Consider the following 24,631-nt stretch of genomic DNA (forward strand, 5'->3'; position numbering starts at 1 on the left):
TGAGAATGAATAAGCCCACAACTTATCGATCTATTACGCCTACTCGACTTGGCACCGGATTTATGTTCAGCACACATGCATAGTGGTCAACAGTCAGCGTAACCCTTAGAAGTCTTAAGATTTACTATTGTCATTTTGCTGTACTACTAAACTGCATCATATAATGATTAACTACATAATATTTTTATGCAGGTGGAAATCTGCATCTGCTTGTTTTGAAGTCAACAAATTACAAAAATGAAATAATTAATCAAATTCAAATGATAATATCTGAGACTTTTAGGGGTTAACTGTGACTTTTAAGGGTTATACAGTGGGTTACTTAAGAAATGAGGACAAGGCATTTACTGAAAGTTACCTAAGGAACTTTTGTCCTTCCGGGGGGCCACATATCCATCCTCATCAGTGCCCCCCCTCTGTGTTATCTGTCCCAGGAAGACAGTAGGGTCAGCGCTGTAGCGCTGGCCACAGCTGTCCTCCACAAGGCCAGGGCCGGTCTGTTTCTTCAGGCTTCCGTTGCAGTGCTTTTCCTCCTGGGAGTCGAGTGGCATCCGCTGGGTCCTCGCTGGGTTGGATGGACTGCCAGAGGAGACGGCAGCCCCCGCTATCTCTTCAGGTGGAATAGCTCCATCACGGTATCCGCACTGATTCTAATCAGGAGTTGGAGAAGGTGTTATGGTGCCATAATACCTCGCACTATCAGTTTTATTAAGAGTGTATATGATGGTCTGTGTAATTAAACCACTGAGGAAAAGAAAAGGGACACAGAGGTCACTCTGCCTGTGCTCAACTTTATCAAGCAGTAATACTTTCTTAGCCTGTGGGGTTTTCCTTTAAAACACTCTATAATCATTCTACACATCTACACATTTTACAGTAGTGCTGTAGTGAATGAGACACAGTTTCACTATTAATATTTGGACCCCCCCCCTTTCTGTTTGTCCGTCTACTGTATTGGGGTGATTGTCACACATTCTATATGCATTTTTACTAGGAAGCCAAATATCAGTAACACTTTACTTGGAAAGTCCACTTTAGATTCTTTGTAGTTGCTTAATTTACTTTATAGTTACATTCAACTAAATATCTAACTAATCTGACCATGACTTTATTTAACTCTAAACCTGCTCTAATCATAACCCTAACATTGATCTTAACCTGAAACCTAAATCCAACCCTCCCCCCTGGTCCAAACTGTTACCCTAAGCCCACCACTGTTTAAACGTTTTAACAGATAGTTTGTTAACAATTTGTAACATCTGTAGATAATCTTTATGGGACTATATATAAAATGAGACTGATTTTTTTTTTTATCCCAGACATTTACTTGAGGTAACTGCCTTCAAATCATCCTTACAATGCAAAGAGTGAATAACTCAAATCTCAGAAATAACTAGTCAGATGAGAAGAACAACAAGCTAAAAGCCAAAATTAGCAAGTTGTCCACCTGGCTGCCTAGATATCTTACCTGATTTACCTTTCTCTGGCTGAAAGAGGCTGAAAGGGTCAGTGAATAAAGATAAAATCAGTGTTTTAATGACCAAGGTAAGGGTTACACTAGTGCCAGCCTGATTGCATTTTTAGCCCATCAGCAACCAAGCCATTGGTCATGATTGGTCGACACCACAGGCATTCCCAGTTGGTTCTAAGACTTGTATTTGCTTAATGACGCTGACAATTCCGGTGACCAAGGATGAGCCATGAGGTGAAGACCAGATACTGAACTGTTGTGTACGATAGTTCTCACCCGATTGGAGTCCAGATGAAGTCTGGGTGGATAAGAGGAAGCAGAGGCATTAACGCTTTGAGGTACCAGGTACTCCTCAGCATCCATCAGGTCTCCTAGGTCATCCTCATCCAGAAGACTCTGGAAGAATTTACTGTGGTTTGGACTGGGCAGCTTCATGCAGTCGTCCCCCTGGGACAAACACAGCCCGATTACTCTCTGCCACCACAAAGAGCTAAGAGGACACAGCGGTTCATTTTTTATGCAGGGACATAACAATAAAGCCATTCATCATGTCTGTGTTTCTCTCTCACCTGGATGACGAGGTACCTCTGAGGGTCTCTGGCCATCCTGCTGAATTCGGCAGCGAGCTCTTTAAACCTGGGCCTACTGTCAGCATCGATCATCCAACCTTGAGGAGGATGACAGAGCATGAAGAAATAACTCACAAAATGAAATACAACAACAAATGAACGTTTAAAGTTACATATAGATGTCGCGCAGATTACATGAGGTCTGTTATAAGTAACTTATGTCTGCACTAAATGTGGGTTTAATAGGCATTAAATAAGGAAAATATCCCAAGAACAATATATTAGGTAACATTTTATGTGATGGCTATATAAATAAGGACTTTATAACACATGCATAAGCAAGGAATAACATATTTATAAAGGACCACTTGAACATTTATGCATGTAATCACAAGATGTTTTATGAAGGAACTGGCACTGTACTGACACAAGAGGCCTTAAACTAAAGCGCTAAACATTTGCTCCATTCATAACCCTGTTATAATGCATCAATCCCAAGAACTGCAACCAAAAAAACAAAAAAATAAGCATTTAGAAGAAATAAAAAATGGCAAGTTTTACATTTACTTGATCAATATTTTACCTAGGATATTGCTATTTCAATTAGGTGGATATAGTGCTTCATAATAGTGCTATAAATGAAACAAATGCCCTTTACTTTAGTTTAAGTGCCCTTATGTCATTTCATAAAATAATGCTTATGCATGTGCTATAAAGTCCCGATGTGAAGAGGATTCCAATAAGATGCTACCCTCTATTGTAATTACAATACACTCTAATTATGGCAGCTGGGGTCAAGGATTGACCCAAATTGCTGAACTGGTGACAGCACTGCTGTACAAACCATTCAGTCCCTGGCAGGCATTTGCATGCTACTACCTCACACTGTTGTGCTCCTCATTTCCCCGCAATTAATTTCCTCTCAAAGCTCACACTCCAACACTTTATCTAAATGAGCAGCAATTACTCAAGCAATCAAACCGAATTTCATCTCTGTCTATATTTCACTATCCATGTGCTTATTAATGGTACAGCGACTCGAGTCACAAACAACAGCTTGAGGTCAAAATGTAATTAGAATGAATGCGTTCGAGTATTCATCTTGTTTCATGTGCCTTTTGATTCACCCGTGTTTCGTTTGGGCTTTAGAAATTTCACAGCTGACCCATGTGCTGATTCCGAACCCTCCTCTTCTTTAATGGCCTGAAAACTGTGTGAGAAAACAGCAAAGTTCTTGCAGATGACCCCGTGGTAACTCTGGACTCACATTTGACCATAACCATGTAGACGTCTATGGTACATATTGGGGGTTGAGGCAGACGTTCTCCTTTCTCCAGGATGTCCGGAATTTCTCGGGTGGGAATTCCATCGTATGGCTTTCCTCCAAATGTCATCAACTCCCAGATGGTCACTCCTGAAGAAAGTGATAACATAAATGCCAAAAATGAAGTGCCTTGCCCAAGAGCACAACCAGGTGTACCCTGTCTGAATTGACATTTGAGCCTCTCCTACCATCCTATCATGACCCTAAGGAGCCCCGGCCTAGAGCTGTTCTGTTGGTTTCCATTGCTAACACCTGACCCAAGCCTGGTAAGACTACTGCTCATATTCACTGTCAGTGACTTGTTTAGAACTTCCAGAAGGGCTAAATTGATGTTTTTTCTCAGACACCTGGTCTCACCAATTGCAAATCAAAGCAGGACTGGTGGAAGCCACTGTCAATTCCTAACTAAACTAAAATGTAAGGCCTTCAATTCCACAATTCAGCGAACTAATGACTAACTTGGCTTTATCAACTTAGATACCATAGAAAAAAAAATGACTGGACAGTTTTGCACTTGGTGTTTCAGTCTGTTAAATAGGCTTTCCTTAGGCCTTCCCAAAAACCGAGAAGGTCCTGAAGGTTCCCCACTGATACCTTCTACATAATGATGCTAATAACATCTCAACTCAAAAACAGGGTAATTGATAAACTGCTGGAATTAGGAAGTATTCTTGCCTATACTCAATATACAGAATTAACAGCATTTCTCAATAGACTAAACACTGATATATTCAATAATGGTAGACTGGGTAGTATTTCTCTTACCGTAACTCCAGACATCACTCTGGTGTGTAAACTTTCTATAGTGAATGCACTCCAGGGCCATCCACTTAATGGGCATCTATAAGAGTGGAAGGAAGGAAAAGAGAGTACTTAAATTTAAGCAGGAAAAGTGATTAAAGCTGAACATCATTGCAGTTTATGCTGGTCACTTTACTGGAAACACTTGGACCTCATAAAGGAATACAAGGTGTTTCTAATAAAGTTTATGACGCATATGCTTAATAATGGTTGCACCTGGAGTATTCCGTGAGAACATTGTTGTTGTCCTGAGAAAACCTCCAAAGTTGTAGTTTTACAGGAGAAGGAAAAATGTTCTGAGCATTTAATGGAATTTGAACCATTTTTATTGGCCCATACATCAGCAGTACAGGGCAGCTGGGATTTTCAACTGATATCAAAAAGTAAAATGTCAAAATAGGGAGAAGGGAGGTTTGGTCTGACTGCACCTACATGCCAGTGTGGCTTGAAGTGGGTCTACATCATCTATGCTAGGTGTCAGGTGGTGCATAAGCTTTCTGACCTTGCCTCCATCTGCATTGTACTCCTTCTCATCAGCGTCCAGCAGGCGAGCCAGCCCAAAGTCAGTGATCTTGATGTGGTTGGGAGATTTCACCAATACATTGCGGGCAGCCAAGTCCCGATGGACCAGTCTCCTCTCCTCCAAGTACATCATCCCCTGCAAGCCATAAGGAATTAGAATGTTCTGGTGTTCTTATGATGGTTATAGTTGTCACCGTGGCTGCTCATCTTACCACATATTTGATCATATTTGATTGGAAGCAGCTCATAAAACACTATAAAAAGGCCATTTTTATCCCTCGCAGGTATGCATATTCTTCACAGATATGACCATGGCAGAAGATGAAAAAGTAGCCATTATCTGTGTTCAAGCCGACTGGGAATAAAAAGAGTTAACTTCCCCTACTTCCCACTTCTTTCTTTCACCATATAGGTACACCCTTAAGTGAGTGCATCAGGGTTCTATATTAGGTCCTGTCATATTAGATTCTGTCCCAGTAGACAAGCTGCAAATCTGTGCGACACCTAATCAGAATGTGATGACATCTTCTTGCACCTTGCCTTTTCCGTTCTCTCCAATCTATGCTCTGCTGGTATGGACGTGTCTTAAACTGTGATTTACAGCTTTACGTTAATCATTGTGGGTTTCAGCAAAGCACGGTATGCACCAATCAGGCAGAACATTATGAGCACCTCCTTGTTTCTGCGCTCACTGTCCATTTTATCAGCTCCACTTACTGTATAGCTGCACTTTGTAGTTCTACAGTTACAGACTGTAGTCCATCTGTTTCTCTGATACTTTGTTACCCTGTTCTTCAGCAGTCAGGACCCCCATGGACCCTCACAGAGCAGGTACTCTTTGGGTGGTGGATCATTCTCAGCACTGCAGTAACACTGATGTGGTGGTGGTGTGTTGGTGTGTGTTGTGCTGGTCTGAGTGGATCAGACACAGCAGTGCTGCTGGAGTTTTTAAACACCTCAGTGGTCATGATGTTCTGCCTGATTGGTTTATGTACATGTCCATCTATGTTAAAAAATGTGGTTCTTTAAGGATTCTTTAGTAAAGGCAATGGTTCTTTTGAGAACGGTGAGTTCAAGCTAACAACAGAACATCTCTTTTCGGTACTATATAGAACCATTTTCAAAAAAGTTTCATATTGAGCCATAAACAACACAGTCTCCCTCAGTCTAAAGTACCATTTCACATGCAAAGATCCATTCATGGCTCTAAACAGAACCCCCGTGTTTACCCTTGAAGAGCCTTCTTTTTAAGTATGTAGCATGTCTATAGTACTTGTGCTCATATAAAGGTGGCATTGGCTACACAGCATTGACATAATCATGCCATAAACGTGTCATGGTGGATGTCACAGGCACTCATGGGTTGTCGTGAGAGACTGTATTCAGCAATGTACTGGCATCCTACATTTACTGTTACTGGTAATGTTATGTCAAATAAGGTTATGTCAAAGCAATGTAGCTGAGTTGAAGTGCTACCCAATAAAACAAACTCAGCCCTTCATCATGCCTGAACGCCCCAGATGAGCATTCAAATATTTGTTTATTGGTGTTTTTTTTTTTTTTTTTATTGGCAGAGCTCCACTTTTATTAGCATTAGAAGTGCGGCTTTGTCAATTTTCAAGACAATTAAATTTGCTGAAAATTGATGCCCTGCCAGCACAATAATGTTCATTACTTACATCAATGATCTGAGCTGGAAATGCAGGTCTGCTGGGAATGAGGTGGGACCGAACCAGCGCCGTGAAAAATGTCTCATTTAGCACTCGATCGGATAGTTTAAACTGAGCACTGAGTAAATAAATGAATGCGATCTGAAACTTTAGCTGCATCTGGGGAAGAGGAGATTTCTTTGAGAACAGTGTGAGCACTCAGGTATTCAAAACAGTGGCTGGTGATTGACAGCGGAGATACACTGGGAAATTTGCTGTTCCGCCAACAGCACTTTTAAAAGAGCTCAGTGTTTTAAGGCAACATGATTTCTGTTTTCTCCCAATACGAGCTTTTACCGCCATGCTTTGTACAATTTCCAGGCAAAAAATGACCCTATATTATGTCATTTGGCAGACACTCTTACCTAGAATGGCTTCCAGTCTAATCAGGCTATCGTGGTAAGCTGGTGTAGCATTAGTAGTCATGCTCAAGGATGTTTACTGGTACAGCACGACGAGCCTGCCTGAGCAGGGAATCAAACCCCAGTCTGCCGGATGAAAGGCAGAGGTGTCACTTGCTGTGTTATACACTAATGTGTCTGATCCACTTGTACCAGTGCAACCCACACTAACACACTACCACCACATCAGGTCCTACTGGGGTCCTGACCACTGAAGAACAGGGTAACAGAGTATCAGAGAAACAGATGGACTACAGTCTGTAACTGTAGAACTACAGAGTGCAGCTGTACAGTAAGTGGAGCTGATCAAATGGACAGTGAGTGTAGAAACAAGGTGTACCAGTCTTTACAATGTCAGGATGTGGGGTCATGTACGTGACTTTATGATGAAGAATGTATGCATATTTATCTACCAAGTCACTGTAAAATCTCTTTGCGGGTCTGGTTTTGTTAAAGAACCTTTGACAATCAGCTTCTATACATCAAGCTAAAGCAGTGGTTTGTGGTTGGCTGGTTGTTTGGCATATCAGGCAAATATCCTTTTCATGTCAAAGGATGTAGTTTGTGGCCACGTTGTGAAACCTAACAGAATCCCTGACTATAACAATGTTATCCTTGCAACACTACCACACCGTTAATTCAGGTATACTTCTAATGCACTTATAATTACGTAATAAATATATAATAATATATAATATTCAGGCATCTTTAACTATATATCCCTATCAGTGATAGGCCACATATAGTTATGTAAAACTGAATATTTCTACATCTATGAGCAACAATAACAAATGACGCTCTTTTCCAGAGCAACTTACAGTTTAATTATTTTACACAGGTAGGTGAAGGTGGTGTTGGGAGTCTTGCCCAAGGACTCTTATTGGTATAGTGTAGGGTGCTTGCCCTGGTGGGGGATTGAAACCCAGTCTACAGTGTAGAGGGCAGAGGTGTTACCCACTATACTAACCCAGGTCAATACATCATGAAATCTTCACATAATCTAAAGGACAGCTGGTGTTCTCAAATGCTATCAAACCAACAAAAATGGAGATACATGGTTTTATTTCGACAGCAATGATACATAAAAGCAATATTCATATTAAATATAATTAAGAATCTGTATGTAAAAATAATGTTCAGTGTGTATTATTTGTACTGTGTATGTAGTACCTATGTAATAATCATGTCCTGCACATGTTATTAAGTATCTACATGTACTGATAACATGCCCCATATGTATTACATGTATGTAGGTATCTATAGGTAATAATAAAGTCCTATACGTGTTATATTTGTGTCCAATATGTAGTATCACTGTTGTCAGAACAAAACCTAAAAACATTTTTCAGTGTTTGATATAATTTGAAAATGACTATTGTCCCTTACATTGGTTGTAAATTTCACAATGAATGGGCTAAAAGAAAAGCCCCAAAATGACTTGGAAAAACTCTGGTTCCATTGAGTTACATTGAAAGTGAAGTATGTTTTTACCTTCTCCTGTAAAGTTTCCATTTTGGAGATATGTTTTGTTCCGACAACAGTGATATGCATGTAGGTACTTATATACAATATGTTTAATCTTAAATCTAGCCTTCCTCTGAACCTCCGGACCCCAAATGACATGGTTTTGCCCTTTTGGTTAAAAAAATAAACAGGCATCTGCTGCAGGACGCACTTTACAAATTCAGGAGTATTTTCTTCCTCCTGTAGATTAGCCGGTTCTCCTGCGCCCTGGTGGGGTTGTCTTGAAAATGTACAAAAACAAACATGTACACATGACAGAATAACCCATCACTGAATCATAAAAGAGCAGAATTCATTCTCAGCCAACAGAATAACATGATGGACTTCCACAGCCTGTTTGCACACTCACTCTAACATAGATTCCAAGCTATTCTATCAATTTGAAAACACGTGCCTTTCAAGTATTTGTTCAACAAATTGTATTCACCACCTTTTACTGGCAATGCATCTGGTTTCCAGCCAATGCAATTACAATACTGTCAGAGAAAGAGGCTCTAGAGCATGCCACTGACGGTACATCTAAAAGGGATTACTTGAGGACACTGGGCAGCCAATCAATAGAGATGCAATAATAAAGACATGCTCCGGATATCTGGAGCGTGTAAGGTTTATCCTCCTGCTAGAGAGTAATTAGGAGCACATGCTAATGGACTTGATCAATGAGTGATAAACGTGGTGATTATTAAATGAGAAAGCACTGGCGAGATGAAAAAGGCAGGAAAAAATTAGCAGAATTTAGGACAAAGGTAGCAAAACAAGCAGAAACTATAAAATACCTTAGAAACCACCCGAGATACCATAGTTATGCCTTGGCAACACATTTGCAAACGCCTGGGATACCATAGCGATGGCCTAGCAATGCCACAGCAACCACCTGGGAAAACATAGCAATGACCAAGGAACACCTTAGCAACTACCTGGGACACCACAGCAAAGACCTAGTAATATATTGGCAAGCACTGTGGATGCCATAGCAAAGGGCTAGCAACACCAGAGCAACCACCTGTGAAAATGTATCAATGGCCTAGGAACACCTTAGTAACCAACTGGGATAACTGCAACAGATTAGCAGCATCTTAATGACCTGGGGCGATATAGCAACACCTTAGCAACTACCTGGGACACCACAGCAAAGACCTAGTAATATATTAGCAAGCACTGTGGATGCCATAGCAAAGGCCTAGCAACACCATAGCAACCACCTGGGAAAATATATCAATATAATTTAAGACAAAGGTAGCGACATGAGAGAAAACTATAAAACAAGTTAGTGCAGCAACTGCGACTTATCATAAACGCCCATGCACACACATTTAGAGGGGCAGGCGTTCAAGGGGCAAAAAGGGGCACTCCATTGCAATGAACCTTAGAGTGGCAACTCTGTTCAAGAGCTCCATAGAGCCTGTGACGAATCCCAGAAACTTGGGTAAACAAGTTCTTAGCCTGCCTTGCTATTGATATGCTTGGAGGTTGTTCATACTAAGCATAGTATGCAATGTGACGCTGTCTTAAAGAGTTTATCAGTGTTTTACTATGAGGGTCTACCAGCTCAGTGGTGGTACTGCACCTGAAGGGGCACCAAAGAGGACACATGTACAGTGTTAGGGTAAAAGGGGCAAGGGCTCAAGGCCCCCTTTGGGGGTCATTTGGGCACACGCTTGATGACCCATCATGAGGCAAGTGTTCAAAAGTAAGCGAGAGTATTATTTACATTATTTACAACACAATGGAAAAATCATTAGCAATAAAAACTGTTACCCCAGCTATTGTGACTCTCAAGCACTTAAGGACTGCAAAGCACAGACTTTAAAGCATCAAAGTCGCTTCAAGAGGCTTATAAAGTTCAAAGAAACCATCATGTTCACTGCACGCCTTTCGCTAAAGCAAACGGAAAGAAGTAAAAAATGCATCTAGCAGTTTTTTATGCAGGTCCAATGTTCAGTTAAGACACTGCCGGCCTTTACTGCAGCTTGGCATCGCAAACCCATCTACCACTCTACTGTTGAGCCGGCGGCGCTTCTCCATGCTGCTCCATTTGAAATGAGCCGGATGAAAGGCTGGGTTACCAGAATCAAAAGCCGTTAAAACCAGTTAGCATAGCAGGCCCTTTGCATGTTGGCCCAAGTAGCAGCTCTGAGTGTTGGCACTGGTCACCTCCCAGATGGGGGGGCTGTGTTGTGTTACCATCCGGCATTCATAGAGGTTAAAGTTTCTCCGGATTTGAAAAAGAAGGGCTCCCCTTGTGCCCTATTACAACAATATCTTGCCTCTGGCTGGGGAAATAACAAAGATTAGACTTGCATGATTCCCACAGCCTCATTAGAGGGAAAGGCGAGCTCTGAAATGGTGGGAGAAGGATAGGTCATAAAGGCACAGCTGAGCAGTGGACACCGAAAACAAAAGAGAGGACAGAGGAAGAGTGCCGAAGAGTGCCAAGAGGTTCCTCATGTCAGGAATGTGGCTTCACGGTCGAACAAGACACTGGAATGTGCCTCCAGGGACTTGCATTGTTTTTCTACAGTACAATCAACAGATGGTTACTGATTCCAGGCCTCTGCCCAGAAGGCTGTTGGTTTGAATGCCAAGGCTGGCTGTAGGTGCAAGTGAATGCCTGCTGGTGCAGCCTTGAACAAAGCTACATAAGCCCTACTGCTCTGGAGGTGCATCAAAGCTTGGGAAGTCTCAAACTGTGTGGGCTTCATTCACTTTTAGTGGGCTTGATACTGGACTTGTAAAAAACGTCTGAAATTAACAGTTAAATGCTGTAAAGTCATGACACAAAAAAAGTTGAAACACAGTAAAGTTGTGTGTAATTTACAGTTTACTGTAGTAAAATTCTAAACCAAACATAGCTGTGAATTTTGAAATTTACTGTGATTAAAACACAGAAAACCTGTAATACAAAAAGCAATAAAATACCGCTAAAATTACAACATCATAGTATTAAAATGACATTTTTTCCTGGTAGAATTTCTTTAACACAGAACAAAACTGTATTAGATTTTATATTAGATAAATTAGAATATGTACAAATACAGTAAAAGTTAACGTGAAGTGTGAAAAACAGGTGAAACATGTTCAGTAAGTTAGTCTAAAAAGATACAAGCTAGTTTTATCGCCTAATTAAAAACATTTGAGTGTTTATTTGAAATGTTCCTCAAAACCTGCACTTTACTGTTTTGTTTACTTTACAAAATACGAGCCCTGATCAAGTGCATGTGATTGCACTAAACATGGAATATGTTGAGACAGATCAATATTACACTTAAACAATTTAAAGTAAATGAATATTATGGCAATGAAAAATTATTTTATCTATTCAGATACTGAAAGGAAATCAACATTATTGCCCCATTGCTTTCTGAGTTCTTTATTCTTGCATCATGTTAATTGCTAAACAACTGGTAATGATAAAACAAAAAGGTTCACTTTTCATAACCCGAGTAACGTAATTTCATAAGTTTTTTAATAGGGGTATTTTAAATGAAACCGTCAATCCTGCAAAAATAAATCTGTGGTTTTATTTTAAAACTAAATGAGCTCTGATTGGTCCAATTGCGGAGGAGTACAGTTCATTTCTGCTCTTTTATTGGCTACGTAATTATTGCGGGAGCAGGCGTTTTGTGGTAGAGGCCGAGGGGTGCTGGCTGACTGGGGTTAATTTAGATGAATATCCTGCTAAATGAGCTTTGCTATGTTTTTACCTGCTGTTGAGGAGGCTAAAACTTTAAAACGGGCAGTTTTTGTAGCAAATCACTCTGAAGTTCATAGAAACGAACCCCACTGTTTTTTCAGCTGAGTTGACGCTGACAGCAAGTGGACATTTTGTACTTCTGCAGCTTTTAAGGCTCATTTCTATTGGGTTCCCACTGAGCCTGCACCCTCTGTTTCTGCCAGCGCCATTGTACACACTTTAAAGCGCCAGTTTCACACAGTGAAAGAACTTGTGTCCCACTTAAAAGAACATTTAGCGGAGGGCCGACCTGCTGCATGTCCAGCAACTGGTTGTATAAACCCATTCACTGTGAAATCGTCATTTACGGCTCATATGTCCAGGAAACATGTTCAACTGATAGCATAAGTGACTTGGGAAACAGTTTCTCAGTCTTCTGCAGTCACTGCATGTGAGGAGGCAGATGATCCAGCAACAAATGAATTGCCTCAGAATTTCAAGGGAACCTTTCTTAGGAACTGCAAGGACAGTTCCTACTTCCAGCTTCAACAATACAGACTACTGTTGAAGAGATGCAACATGTGCGTGAGGTGGGACAGGATTACGCTTTGAGCAAATTATCTTCAGTTTTAAAAAGACAAAAAGTTTTGTCTGTCAGACGATGCAGTTCCTAAAATCTGTGATTGTGTGAAGGATTCCGATTTGTTCTCTGCCTGACATCAGGGGTGATTAAGGACAACATATTCATTACATTAACGGCATTTTGGCTGACACTCTTATCCAGAGCGACTTACAATTTGATCATTTTACACAATTGGCCTGACTGCATGTCTTTTGGAGGAAACCGGAGGAAACCCACGCAGACACGGGGAGAACATGCAAACTCCACACAGAGAGGACCCCGGTTACCCGGCCGGGGAATCGAACCCAGGCCCTCCTTGCTGTGAGGTGACAGCGCTACCCACCACGCCACCGTGCCGCCAATATACCTGTATTACAAACACTAAGCAGTTTTTTAGAATCAGAATTATGGGCAGATTCACCGTCTGAACTTTCTTAAGAAAGCGTAACTGAACTTTCAACTGCTTACTTCAAGCTTGAAGGAGAACTCCAGAGCGAAATGGACCTGGGGTGTAGAGAAACATGAAACGACAGGTGCATGGGCGATGCTCTTGCCCTATCGCTAGCACTGTAAGCCTGTTGGGAGCATCTGCTTAAAAGTGCTGTTTTTCGAACGGACAAACGGAGGTGGGCTACTTGACATAGTTCTGGACTCGTTATCATGTTTCACCACACCCCAAGTCCATTTCACCCCGGAGTTCTCCTTTAAGGTTCCAGTCCTCTCACATCTGGTTATTTTGTAAACAATAGCTGTTTTGTTTGCTGGCTCTGCTTTTTGGTCTCCTGTGGACGAAGTGTTTTCACACCTAAAAGTCCGGACTAAGGTTTGTGTGTTTGTTGCATTGTACAGGTTTAGTCCGGTTAGTTTTGGTTTCGCACTGGGGATTAGTGAGCAGACTAAAAAGCTTTACTACATTAAGTTAAGTGATACTTTTTTAATCCCACAAATGGGGAAATTCCATCCGTGAAGTGAAACACCACATACACACTAGTGAATACACACACACACTAGGAGCGGTGGGCAGCCCTATCCATTGCGCCCGGGGAGCAATTGGGGGTTAGGTGTCTTTCTCAAGGATACCTCAGTCATGGACTCATTCTGTGGACTCGTAGGACTTGTAGAAGGACGTGTGTCTGATTTTTCAGACTTGCCTTTTTGGTTATGCTGAATGCTGCCTCCCTGACTTTCAGCGGAATAAGCATAAAACTACCCTTGTATTTTTTAAATTTCCGTTTAGGGTTAATCTACCGTTACAGTAGATACAGAAATTACCATACTGCTGCGTGACGTGGACGCCAAAGGAAATTTATGTTCAGCACAACAGATGTTATTTTTCTTCTTTAGATACATGGACTTGGCCTCAGAAGCAAGTTTCAGACACAAATGAATGTGTTATTGAATTTTAGTTTTATTGCTTATATTTCCTCATGCATGTTTACATTTGCATGTTCTAATGTAGTCATTTTAAAAATGGCTAATTGTTCTTATGACAACTTTAGAAGAAACATCTATAAGGCTCTATGAACATTCATAACACTATAATGCATTCATAAGGTGGGTGTGTAAGGTGTATGTTAAATATATATCTAATATAATAAGTATATATTTATTATGAATAATCTGCCCATAATGAAAGTCTGTCACTTCATTTGGACAGACATGGTGTAACACATTATAGATGATATTATATTCAAGTCTAATTCATGAGTGGTTAAAATAATAGTGTTATACAGATTGTGTATGTTTATAATGCCTTATGAATGCATTATGTGTTGTGAATGTGTTTGTAGTCTTGTAGGCATGACATTTCTTAGGTGTTCCCGTAAGGTCTGTCATCTTTCTTCAGTTATTTGTTACTTTTCTCACCATCTTTATCATCCCTAATCTGTCACTGTAGTACATATGCTGAAGTCAGTAAAGTGAGGCCAATAAAATCTTGGAAAGGCAAGTTATTGGTGTTTTTTTCCACTATATTTTAAATACTTAAGCTACAGTTGGTTGCATTGTTCTACATTTTAGGTCATCAAATGTATATGAAGGCAGTGCACATCATGTTTGCAATAGGGCGATTAGTAATATAACTGCATTTTACTAAAAGAAATCTGTCTTTAGATGATTTCACTGAAGATTTTGCAATGAATAGACCAAATAATTTCATGAAACAATCCACTTTCAAGTAGCATTAGCAGAACAACTGAAATGACAGTGTTATGATGATTTTACAGTTAAATAATGTTGTGTTTTGCATTTTTCAGTGAAATTGAATAGAAGATCATGTAAAATAAGCAATCAATGCATTTAAACAGTCCTGAAAGAATTTGTCTAATAGCAGTGTAATCATGCTAATTCAGCGAAAAAGGGCTGTTGAATTTACTGGTTTAAAATTTGCTTTTTTCGTAAAATAACAGTTTAAAACGGTACAGTATACTGGTAGTCCTGTAAAGTCATTTACATGTATGCTGTATTTTCTAGGCAACCACAGTTGGCAAAATTTTTTGTAATTTTTTTTTTTATAGTGTATACAAGGATAGAGATCGCAAGTACAGTTGGCATACAGCTTTCTTACAGAGATGTTCTTTCCCTGTAGAATATTAATGACTGGGGAAATCAAATCTTACTGCCACAAATGTGTATGAAATGTCTTTAAGGGTGCTTGGTGACACACACATTACATATGAGCATACATACATGAACCCACATATTAACAACTACCTGGGATACCACAACAGCTTTTCATCACCATAGCAACCATCTGGGAAAACAGAAATTATTTAGTTACACCTTACAAACCACTTCAGATGCCATAAGCGTGCTTTGGCAACGGCAATTGACAAACACCTGGGACACTGTAGCAGTCACCTAGCAACACCATAGCATGAGCATAGTAATCGCCTTGCAACCCCCAAGGTTAACAGCAACTGACCTAGAGTAATATGGTAATGCCTTAGCAACCACCTGGGATACCATGGCAAAGATCTAGCAATATATTAGCAACTACTAGGGATGCCATAGCTAAGGCACAGCAACATCATAACAACTACCTGGGAAAACATAGCGATGGCCTAGGAACACCTTAGCAACCACCTGGGATAACAGCAACAGCTTAGCAACATATTAGTGACTTAGGGTAATATAGTCATACCTTAGTAAACACCTGGGACACCACATCAATGGTCTAGCAATATATTAGCAACCACTGTGGATGCCATAGCAACACCATAGCAACCATCTGGAAAAACATAGCAATGGCCTAGGAACACCTTAGTAACGATCTAACATAACAGCAATAGACTAGCAACATCTTAGTGCCCTGGGGCAATATAACAACCCCTTAGCAACCATCTGGGACACTACAACAAAGGTCTAGCAACCACTGGGGGTGTCATAGCAAAGGGCCAGCAAGACCATAACGACCATCTAGAAAAGCACAGCAATGGCCTAGGAACATCTAAGCAACCACCTGGGATAACTTCAACAGATTAGCATCATCTTAGCAACATCTTAGTTCCACTAGGGGCCAATATTTCAACACCTTAGCAACCACCTGAGACACCACAGCAAAGGTCTAGCAATATATTAGCAACCACTGTGGATGCCATAGCAAAGGCATAGCAACACCTTAGCAACCACCTGGGATAACAGCAACATATTAGCAACACCTTAACAACCACCTGGGATATTTACAGCAGTGGCTTTGTAAAGCTAAATTACAGCTTGTAGATGAACCTTCCTCGTCTAGTTCATTGTTGATATGATGATCCAAAATGATCTGACATCTCCTCAGAAAAAAGATCTTCAGAAAAATGACTGACTTGATAATGAATGGCCGGTTTAAATGTAAATCAAATAAACGGAAGCACAGTCACTGCATAATGTCGTAGGTGAAACTCCTAAGTTGTGGAAATAGGTGGGTGTTTCTAATAACGTGGGAAATCTGTGTAGACAGAAATGTCAGGGGACCTATAAACGTGCTCGGCTTTGCATTGTAAGTGCTATTTCCTACTGAATGTTTGTGTTTTTCCTGCCCACACTGGCAAGAAAAGCCCATACAAAACCTTTCTAAGGGCAAGTGCATGCCTGAATAGTCTGGAAGTCATGGTTGGTGTTTTGTGGGCTGCTAACACATGCCAGTCACATCCGGGTGTATGTTAATGAACGAATAACCCTGTGACCAATAAAGGGCATATAAATGCAAATGAATCCACGAACAGTGAGTAATGGAAAAGGAACAGTCACACAAGGATGTAAAGTGCTGAGTGGTCAACATGCAAAACAGGGTGGGAACTGATGCCCATGTCGAGCAACAGGGTCTCCTCAGCCTCCAGATATTCCAGTTTGTAGCAATGTTATGGAATTCAATAAGCTAATTAAATGCCTGGACGCCAAAGGGTGCCAGTAATTATGAGCTAAATCTGTTTCCCGCAGACCTAAGATCATAGAAATATCTAACAACAGAGACTATGTGCTCTAAAAGTGTTGCTGAAAACAGAATATACACGAGACTATATTCTCCTAAAACATCCACATTGAAAAATGTTAATTAATAGAAATTATGTTAATTAACACATTCATACAAGCGTAACATGACTACATAGTGGCTGCTCAGGCTAAACTGGGTTGTGCCATAGTTTTAATTAGTCCTTATTTGGTATTGTTTCCTCTTTTTGCATGATTGCAAGACGTTAGTGGTAACAATGCATGAATAACATGTTAATAACACGTTAATAACATGTTAATGCGATACATTCTTAATACCACTACATTTTAAGGCCGTGAAACCTTTAGTTTGACCATATAGTTGCCTGTTTTTGCTTGATTGCAAGATATTTGTGGGAATTATGCATGAATAGCATGTTAATAAAACATTAATAACATGTTAATGTGATAAATTCTTAACGCCACTACAATCTAAACCACTACATTTTAGAGCCTTGAGACCTTTATGTTAACCAGAGTTTCCTCTTTTTGTTTGATTGCAAAACGTTTGTGGTAATAATGTGCAGATAAAATATTAATAGCATATTCATAACATGTTAATGTGATAAATTCTTAACGCCACTACAATCTTTTGCTTGGCTCTAAAATTTCCTCTTTTTGTTTGATTGCAAGAAGCTAGTGTTATTGATGCATGAATAAAATGTTAATAGCACATTAATAGCATTTTAATGTGATAAATTCTTAATGCCACTACATTTCAAGGCCTTCAGATCTTTAGTTTGACCATCTATAGTAGTGCTGAATATGACAGCTTCCATCATAACAAGAATCCAGGGATGTGAGATGTTCTGTCCAGCTCATTCTTTTGTAGCTTCTGGTTGCCAGAGAAATACTTGCCCCGGCTAAAAACAACCGAGATTGACTTGTGCATATTGCAAAGTGTCGAGAGCGGAGACGACCGCGTGTCCTTGTGTCTTTTACTTTTTAACATGTCCCTCATAATTTAAAAGCCACCCTTTGCTGGGTTTGCTGCAATGTATCTTAGCATCAGTGTTGCTCTCCTGAACCTGCGTGATGAAAGTTTGAGAAGTTGATAACTCAGAGCTGCTCTGTCCGGTTATATAACCTGACATTTCCCAGAGGCTCGTGGAGCCGATGCTGACCAACTTTTTGACCTGGGTGCCACAACCTACACTCTTCAGTTCTCTCTAGAGGTTAAAACTAACCTCATCTCAGGAAGTTTGGAAATGTTATAGCCCAGCCAATAATACACTGCCTTGCACAGCATTTATGTGAGTAAATAACACCAGTGTGGTTTGTTGTGTAGAACAAAAAGCAGGACTTTGAAAGCAAGTCATTGGAGCTTGAAATACATTTACGGCATTTGGCTGGTGCTCTTATCCAGAGCGACTTACAGTTTGATCATTTTACACAGGCAGGCCAAGGCGGTGTTAGGAGTCTTGCCCAAGGACTCTTATTGGTATAGTGTAGGGTGTTTGCCCAGGTGGGGATTGAACCCCAGTCTACAGTGTAGAAGGCAGAGGTGTTAACCACTACACTAGTCAACCACTGAAACGGTCCCTTGTTACACTCAGTCGCAACGGTTGCAACCATCTCAACATTGTGTTTCAGGAAAAAGCCAGCCGACATAATAACACATCACGGGACGACATCATTTCAAAAGATTTCACCATTTCAGTGGATGTGAAGATAAAACAGAAGCTGGTTTGCTGGATGTCTTCATGTGTGGTTGATAGTTTGAGCCATTCTTGAAGCAAGCGTTCCTGTAACCAGCTGCCTCAACTATCCAGATCATTCTAACAGTTGCTTGGTATGGCTGCTTGTGCAGTTCTTTGTTAGTCATGATCTACTTAGCAAGATTATATACTTTCTACTTTATTCTACACAGAGTGGAGATTTCATTGGCCTGCAAATGATAAAATGATTTCAGGAAGCCAAGATGTGGTCTTTGATAACTTTAGAGTGCTTTAGAACTGGATAAGTGAGACATCAAAGACAGCTGAGACATCAAAAGGAGCTGATAAAATGGACAAAGAACGCAGAAGAACGTACGCCTGATACGTCTACATTTCCACTATACCAATATTTCTTTATGTATGACTATGAAAATGCATTGATTACACGGACTCTAAGGGCAGCTGTGCAGTGAGCAATCTCCTTCTATGCAGTAATGAAAGGCTCAGCAAAGTCTTGAACGCTCTCTTCTTCTGCAGATAGAAGGAAATGTTAGTGTGGATGACATGCGCAGATAAAGATGCAAATTAAAACGAGAAATGCCATTAATTTCCATGTTTCGTTTCTCGTAATGGCTGCAATTTCACTGACACTTGTGCTGACATGGCTGGGAGTCTTTGTTCTCATTATGCACTGCAATTACCCACAAATTAGGCCCGATGGCAAAGATCCTGTCAAAAGCTCACATCCCCCCTGTACTTACACTTGCATGATTGTGTGTACGTGATAAGTGAGTGGTAAGATCGTTTGCATCGCCAATTAGCACTGAATAATAACCACGCAGACAAATCGTCAAAACCTGTTGTAAATATTCTGCAAACATATAAAAATTAAAGCCACACACACAAACACGGGTCCCATTTTGCCAAAAGCATTCGCTCGTCTGCCTCCACACGCATATGAACTTGAGTGACATCCCATTCGGTTTAATATGATGTCGGCCCACCCTTTGCAGCTATAACAGCTTCAGCTCTTCTGCGAAGGCTTTCCACAAGTCCTAGGAGTGTGGTTATGGGAGTTTCTGACCGTTCTTCCAGAAGCTCATTTGTGAGGTCAGACACTGATGTTGGACGAGAAGGTCTGGCTCACAGTCTCCGCTCTAATTCATCCCAAAGGTGTTCTATGGGGTTGAGGTCAGGACTCTGTGCAGGCCAGTCAAGTTCTTCCACACCAAACCGGCTCATCCGTGTCTTTATGGACCTGCTTTGTGCACTGATGCGCGGTCATGTTGGAACAGGAAGGGGCCGTCCCCAAACTGTTCCCACAAAGTTGGGAGCGTGAAATTGTCCAAAATGTCTTGGTGCTGAAGCTTTAAGAGTTCCTTTCACTGGAACTAAGGGGCTGAACCCAACTCCTGAAAAACAACCCCACACCATGATCCCCCCTCCACCAAACTTTACACTCAGCACAATACAATCAGACAAGTACCGTCTCCTGGCAACTGCCAAACCCAGACTCATCTATTGGATTCCCAGATGGAGAAGCGTGATTGGTCACTCCAGAGAACACGTCTCCACTGCTCTAGAGTCCAGTGGCAGCGCTTTACACCACTGCATTCGACTCTTTGCATTGCGCTTGGTGATGTAAGGCTTGGATGCAACTGCTCAGCCATGGAAACCCATTCCATGAAGCTCTCTACGCTGTTCTTGAGCTGATCTGAAGGCCACATGAAGTTTGGAGGTCTGTAGTGATTGACTCTGCAGAAAGTTGGTGACCTCTGCGCACTATGCCCCTCAGCACCCGCTGACCGCTCTGTCATTTTACGTGGCCGACCACTTCGTGGCTGAGTTGCTGTCGTTCCCAATTGCTTCCACTTTGTTATATTCCCACTGACAGCTGACTGTGGAATATTTAGTAGTGAGGAAATTTCACGACTGGACTTGCTGCACAGGTGGCGTCCGATCACGGCACCACGCTGGAACTCACTGAGCTCCTGAGAGCGACCCATTCTTTCACTAATGTCTGTAGAAGCAGTCTGCAGGCCTAGGGGCTCGGCTTTATACACCTGTGGCCATGGAAGTGACTGGAACACCTGAATTTAATGACTTGTATGGGTGAGTGAATAATTTTGGCAATATAGTGTAGCTGGCGCACCAGAAACATTAAGGAAAAGATCACAAAACTAACACATGAAGATGAAGAAGCAACGGGAATAAGGCAAACAGAAAAACACTTTGGTTTCCCACATCCTTTCTTCATTTTCAGAGCCACGCTTTCCACAAGACAGCGTGTCCTGTTGGAACATTATCGTTGGCTGGAGGCCATAGAGCTGTCACTCAACCTGTGATGAATTATGAACCTTTCCTATGAGCATTGGCTTGCATATTTATTTTATTTCAAACTTTTTTTCATTCCAATTAAGCTGTTTATTTTTTTAGAAGACCTGTTAATATATTCAGAGCAACAGCAACAGAATAAATGAATAAATAAAAAAACAGCACCCCAATAAAAATAAAATGCCAAATCCACTGCAAAGTAAATAGCATTTTGCTGCTGTCTGAACAAAACATTGTATCTCCAAAATTCTAGCTTTACAGGAGAAGGAAAAAACATACTTTACTTTTAATGTAAGTCAATAGAACCAGACATCTCTCCAAGTAATTTTGAGCCATTTCTTTTAGTCCTTTGACCATAAAATTTACACACCACCTAAATGTCAACTGGCATTTTCAAATTATGTCAAAACCTGAAAAACTGAAAAAAAGGAGATATGAAGTTTTGTTTATACAGTGCTGTAAAAAAAGCCTAAAATCTTTCAGGTAAAATGGCCATCAAGCCCAATTCTTTCTGAAGAAACTGATGACTTAGATATAAGACCTACTACTGGATGTAACTGGTATTGAGTAATAAAAAAATTACATTTGTGAAAAAACATGAATTTTTTCAAAAGTTGAGTTTGAAAACTTTAAAAGATATCTTGAAATTGGGGCATCTAACATCCACCTGCAGCGCCTGGTAGACCCCAAATCTGTCCCCATCAGATAAACAGCAATTAAAGATTTCATCTTTGAGAGAGAGGAGAAAATCAAGCTGCTTCAGATCTGAAAACATCCACAGGTGTTTCTGCCCAGCCTTCCACTGTGAGAAGACCACTCAGTGCTGTGGGTCTGAAAGGATGTGTAGCTCAAGAAACCATAACCGAGAAGGAAAATGTGCAGTAGAACACCAAAACAGGACATCTGAGGCATGGAATCAGAGTTTATGGACAGAGTGAGTTTAAATGTGTAATTGGATAACTTGAATTGTGAGAAGCTGAAAATGCAACCGAAAACTCAATAAATTCTACATAATGACAGTTTTGACTGAAATTGACATAAATCAAGGGTGGAATCAGTATTGTACATAAATACATAGGATGGAGCCAAAGTGGACCACCTCATGCACCAGAAGACTCCGAAAAGACATATATTTACAGATTCCGTGTTTTGTGAACTGTTGCCAGCCTCTTAAATGTAAATGCATTACAACTGTATTGAACACAGTCTTTATTTAGATATTATAGACCATGGAAAACAGGTAGGTGAAGATTCTCAACTGTTTTTTCAGGCAAAGTACTTTTAAACTTGTTTAGCCTATGATCCATTTGACCATAGAACATGGTTACAGTGAACGTTCCAGTAACGTCTGACAAACTGTAGCCACTTGACTTGATTTATCTTTGACAGCAGCGACCTACTTCTGGCAACCCTCCCAGAGAACTTGGGGTCACATAGGTGGCATTTGATTGTAGTTCGGGAGACTTTCTGACCCCAAGACTTAATGTCTTAATGTCTGCAGTTCTCCATCTGCGATCCTTGGAGATTCTTCGTCCACTCTGACCCTCACGGAGCAGGGTGGTGGGTCATTCTCAGCACTGCAGTAACACTGATGTGGTGATGGTGTGTTAGTGTGTGCTGCATTGGTCTGAGTAGACACAGCAAACACCTCAGTGTAGCTGCTGGACTGAGGATAGTCCACTGACCAAAAACATCCAGCCAACCGTGTCCTGTAGGCAGCATCCTGTGACCACTGATGAAGGACTAGAGGATGACGAAGACAAACTGTGCAGCAGCAGATGAGCTGTCATCTCTGACTTTACATCTACAAGGTGGACCGACAAGGAAGGAGCGTCTAATAGAGTGGACAGAGAATGGACACAGTCTGAACTACAAAGTGCACCCATATAGTAAGTGCAGCTGCTAAAATGGACAGTGAGTGTAGAAGCAAGGAGGTGGTCATGATGTTCTGCCTGGTCGGTGCAGTTTAACCACAGGGAGTGAGTTAGTAAAGAACATTGGATGTTAACTGGCCTGCAGTCCAGCAAAAACAAACTAAAATTAAATAAATAAACAAAAAATAATAATAAAAAAACTTCTGCATAAGAAAGCGCCTTAGACTGAGATTTTATTCCCTGCTCCAGTCTTCAAATCCAAACATCCCTAAATCATTCATGACCACGGAGTCCCGGCAGCGCAGGGAGAAAACTGGCAGCTGTTTGAATTGGGCCGCCTCGCTCTAATCTGCCTCCGTGATACCTCAGCTCTTTTTCTGCGGCACTACCGCGAGGTGACCAATCCAATCAGGCTCAGCAATCCCCCAAATCCTGGCCCCCAAATCCTGGCCTCATGAATCTGTTAATGCACCTGATTCCGACAGGTAATTGGAAGGTTTGGGGGCTTATGTATCTAAACCCCACTTCTCATGCCTTCAATTTTGCACCGAGTTGAAGAGCTTATTCAACTTCGGCTAAGAGACTGTTCCAGGGGCGACTAAGAAGTACTACACAGGCTTAAAATGGTACGGAAAAGAAAGAGAGACTGCTCCAGCCTCCAGCTAACCTGCCACGCATTCACTAGCACGGGTCTTTCTAAGTATAAGCCAAGGATGGTTTCAGAGACAGTATTCAGTTCTAAAGAGGCCTTTGTAAATTGCATGAATGAGCTCAGATCTCTATCACAGTCATAAGCAAAATAATGTATGTCTCCGTTTGTTACATATGACTGTGTTATTCCTTATTTAATACACCTACATGTGGAACTGTGCAAATGTCACCCTTAATTAATGTAATTTCTAGTGAAAACAGGCAGCAAATTTCTGGCATCAAAACCCAAAAACTTACGTAAAATACGTCAACAATTAAACGTAATGTCACATTTTTAAATATTTACTGTTTCCAATTTTTTTTACCATTGTTACAACTTTGATTGTTTTCGGGACACTTGCTTTCAGGTTTTTAAAGAAATCTGCAAGGATATTTTTCCACACCCCACAAAGTTCAGTCTTAGAAGTTGGTCAAACTTTCAGCTACACATCCTTTCAGACCCACAGTGCCGAAGCACGGACAGAAACACCTGTGGATGTTTTCAGATCTGACACAGCTTCATTTTCTCCTCTCGCTCAAAGATGAAAGCTTTAAGCGTTGTTTATCTGATGGGGCAGTTTTGGTGGTCTGTTAGGTCGTGCATGGTTGTTTCTCACTACGCCATTCACTATTCTTATGCAAGCAGATTAACTAACCTCCTTTGAAATATATCCTTAAGAATGAATAGTTAGTAATTGATGGTCATTTTGACTTGAAATTTTATTAATTAAGGGTGACTTTGGCACAGTACTGGATGCAAGAACTTTTTCTAGAGAACTTCATTAAAGTATTTCCACTTTTTTCACTCACTCTATCACATTTTAGAGTAAAAAGTTCTACTGTTTTGCTTCACCTTTTTTTTTTTCAAATAACTTGTAGAATTGGAATTTTTTTCTCCAAAGTGGGAGAAATCTGGACTTCCAAAAGAATATGGTGCACTTTTGGATTGAGGCAAACCAACCATAGTGCACCATTCACTAAAC

At 40.8% G+C, this 24,631-nt stretch overlaps 1 protein-coding gene across 2 annotated transcripts in view; it reads right to left on the reverse strand.

Annotated features, from left to right (window-relative positions):
• Positions 1-24,631, reverse strand: part of si:ch73-383l1.1 (receptor tyrosine-protein kinase erbB-4) — a 323,429-nt gene that overhangs the window by 7,744 nt on the left and 291,054 nt on the right. For both annotated transcript variants that reach the window (XM_017719311.2, XM_017719313.2), the window contains 6 exons: positions 4,668-4,823; positions 4,130-4,205; positions 3,308-3,454; positions 2,041-2,138; positions 1,748-1,918; positions 359-650 (listed from right to left, as the gene is read on the reverse strand). In XM_017719311.2, the coding sequence (XP_017574800.1) occupies positions 359-650; positions 1,748-1,918; positions 2,041-2,138; positions 3,308-3,454; positions 4,130-4,205; positions 4,668-4,823 (940 nt within the window). The remainder of the gene's footprint in view (positions 1-358; positions 651-1,747; positions 1,919-2,040; positions 2,139-3,307; positions 3,455-4,129; positions 4,206-4,667; positions 4,824-24,631) is intronic.

The sequence above is a fragment of the Pygocentrus nattereri genome, chromosome 12 (genome assembly GCF_015220715.1).
Source record: "Pygocentrus nattereri isolate fPygNat1 chromosome 12, fPygNat1.pri, whole genome shotgun sequence".
NCBI classification, from domain to species: Eukaryota; Metazoa; Chordata; class Actinopteri; order Characiformes; family Serrasalmidae; genus Pygocentrus; species Pygocentrus nattereri.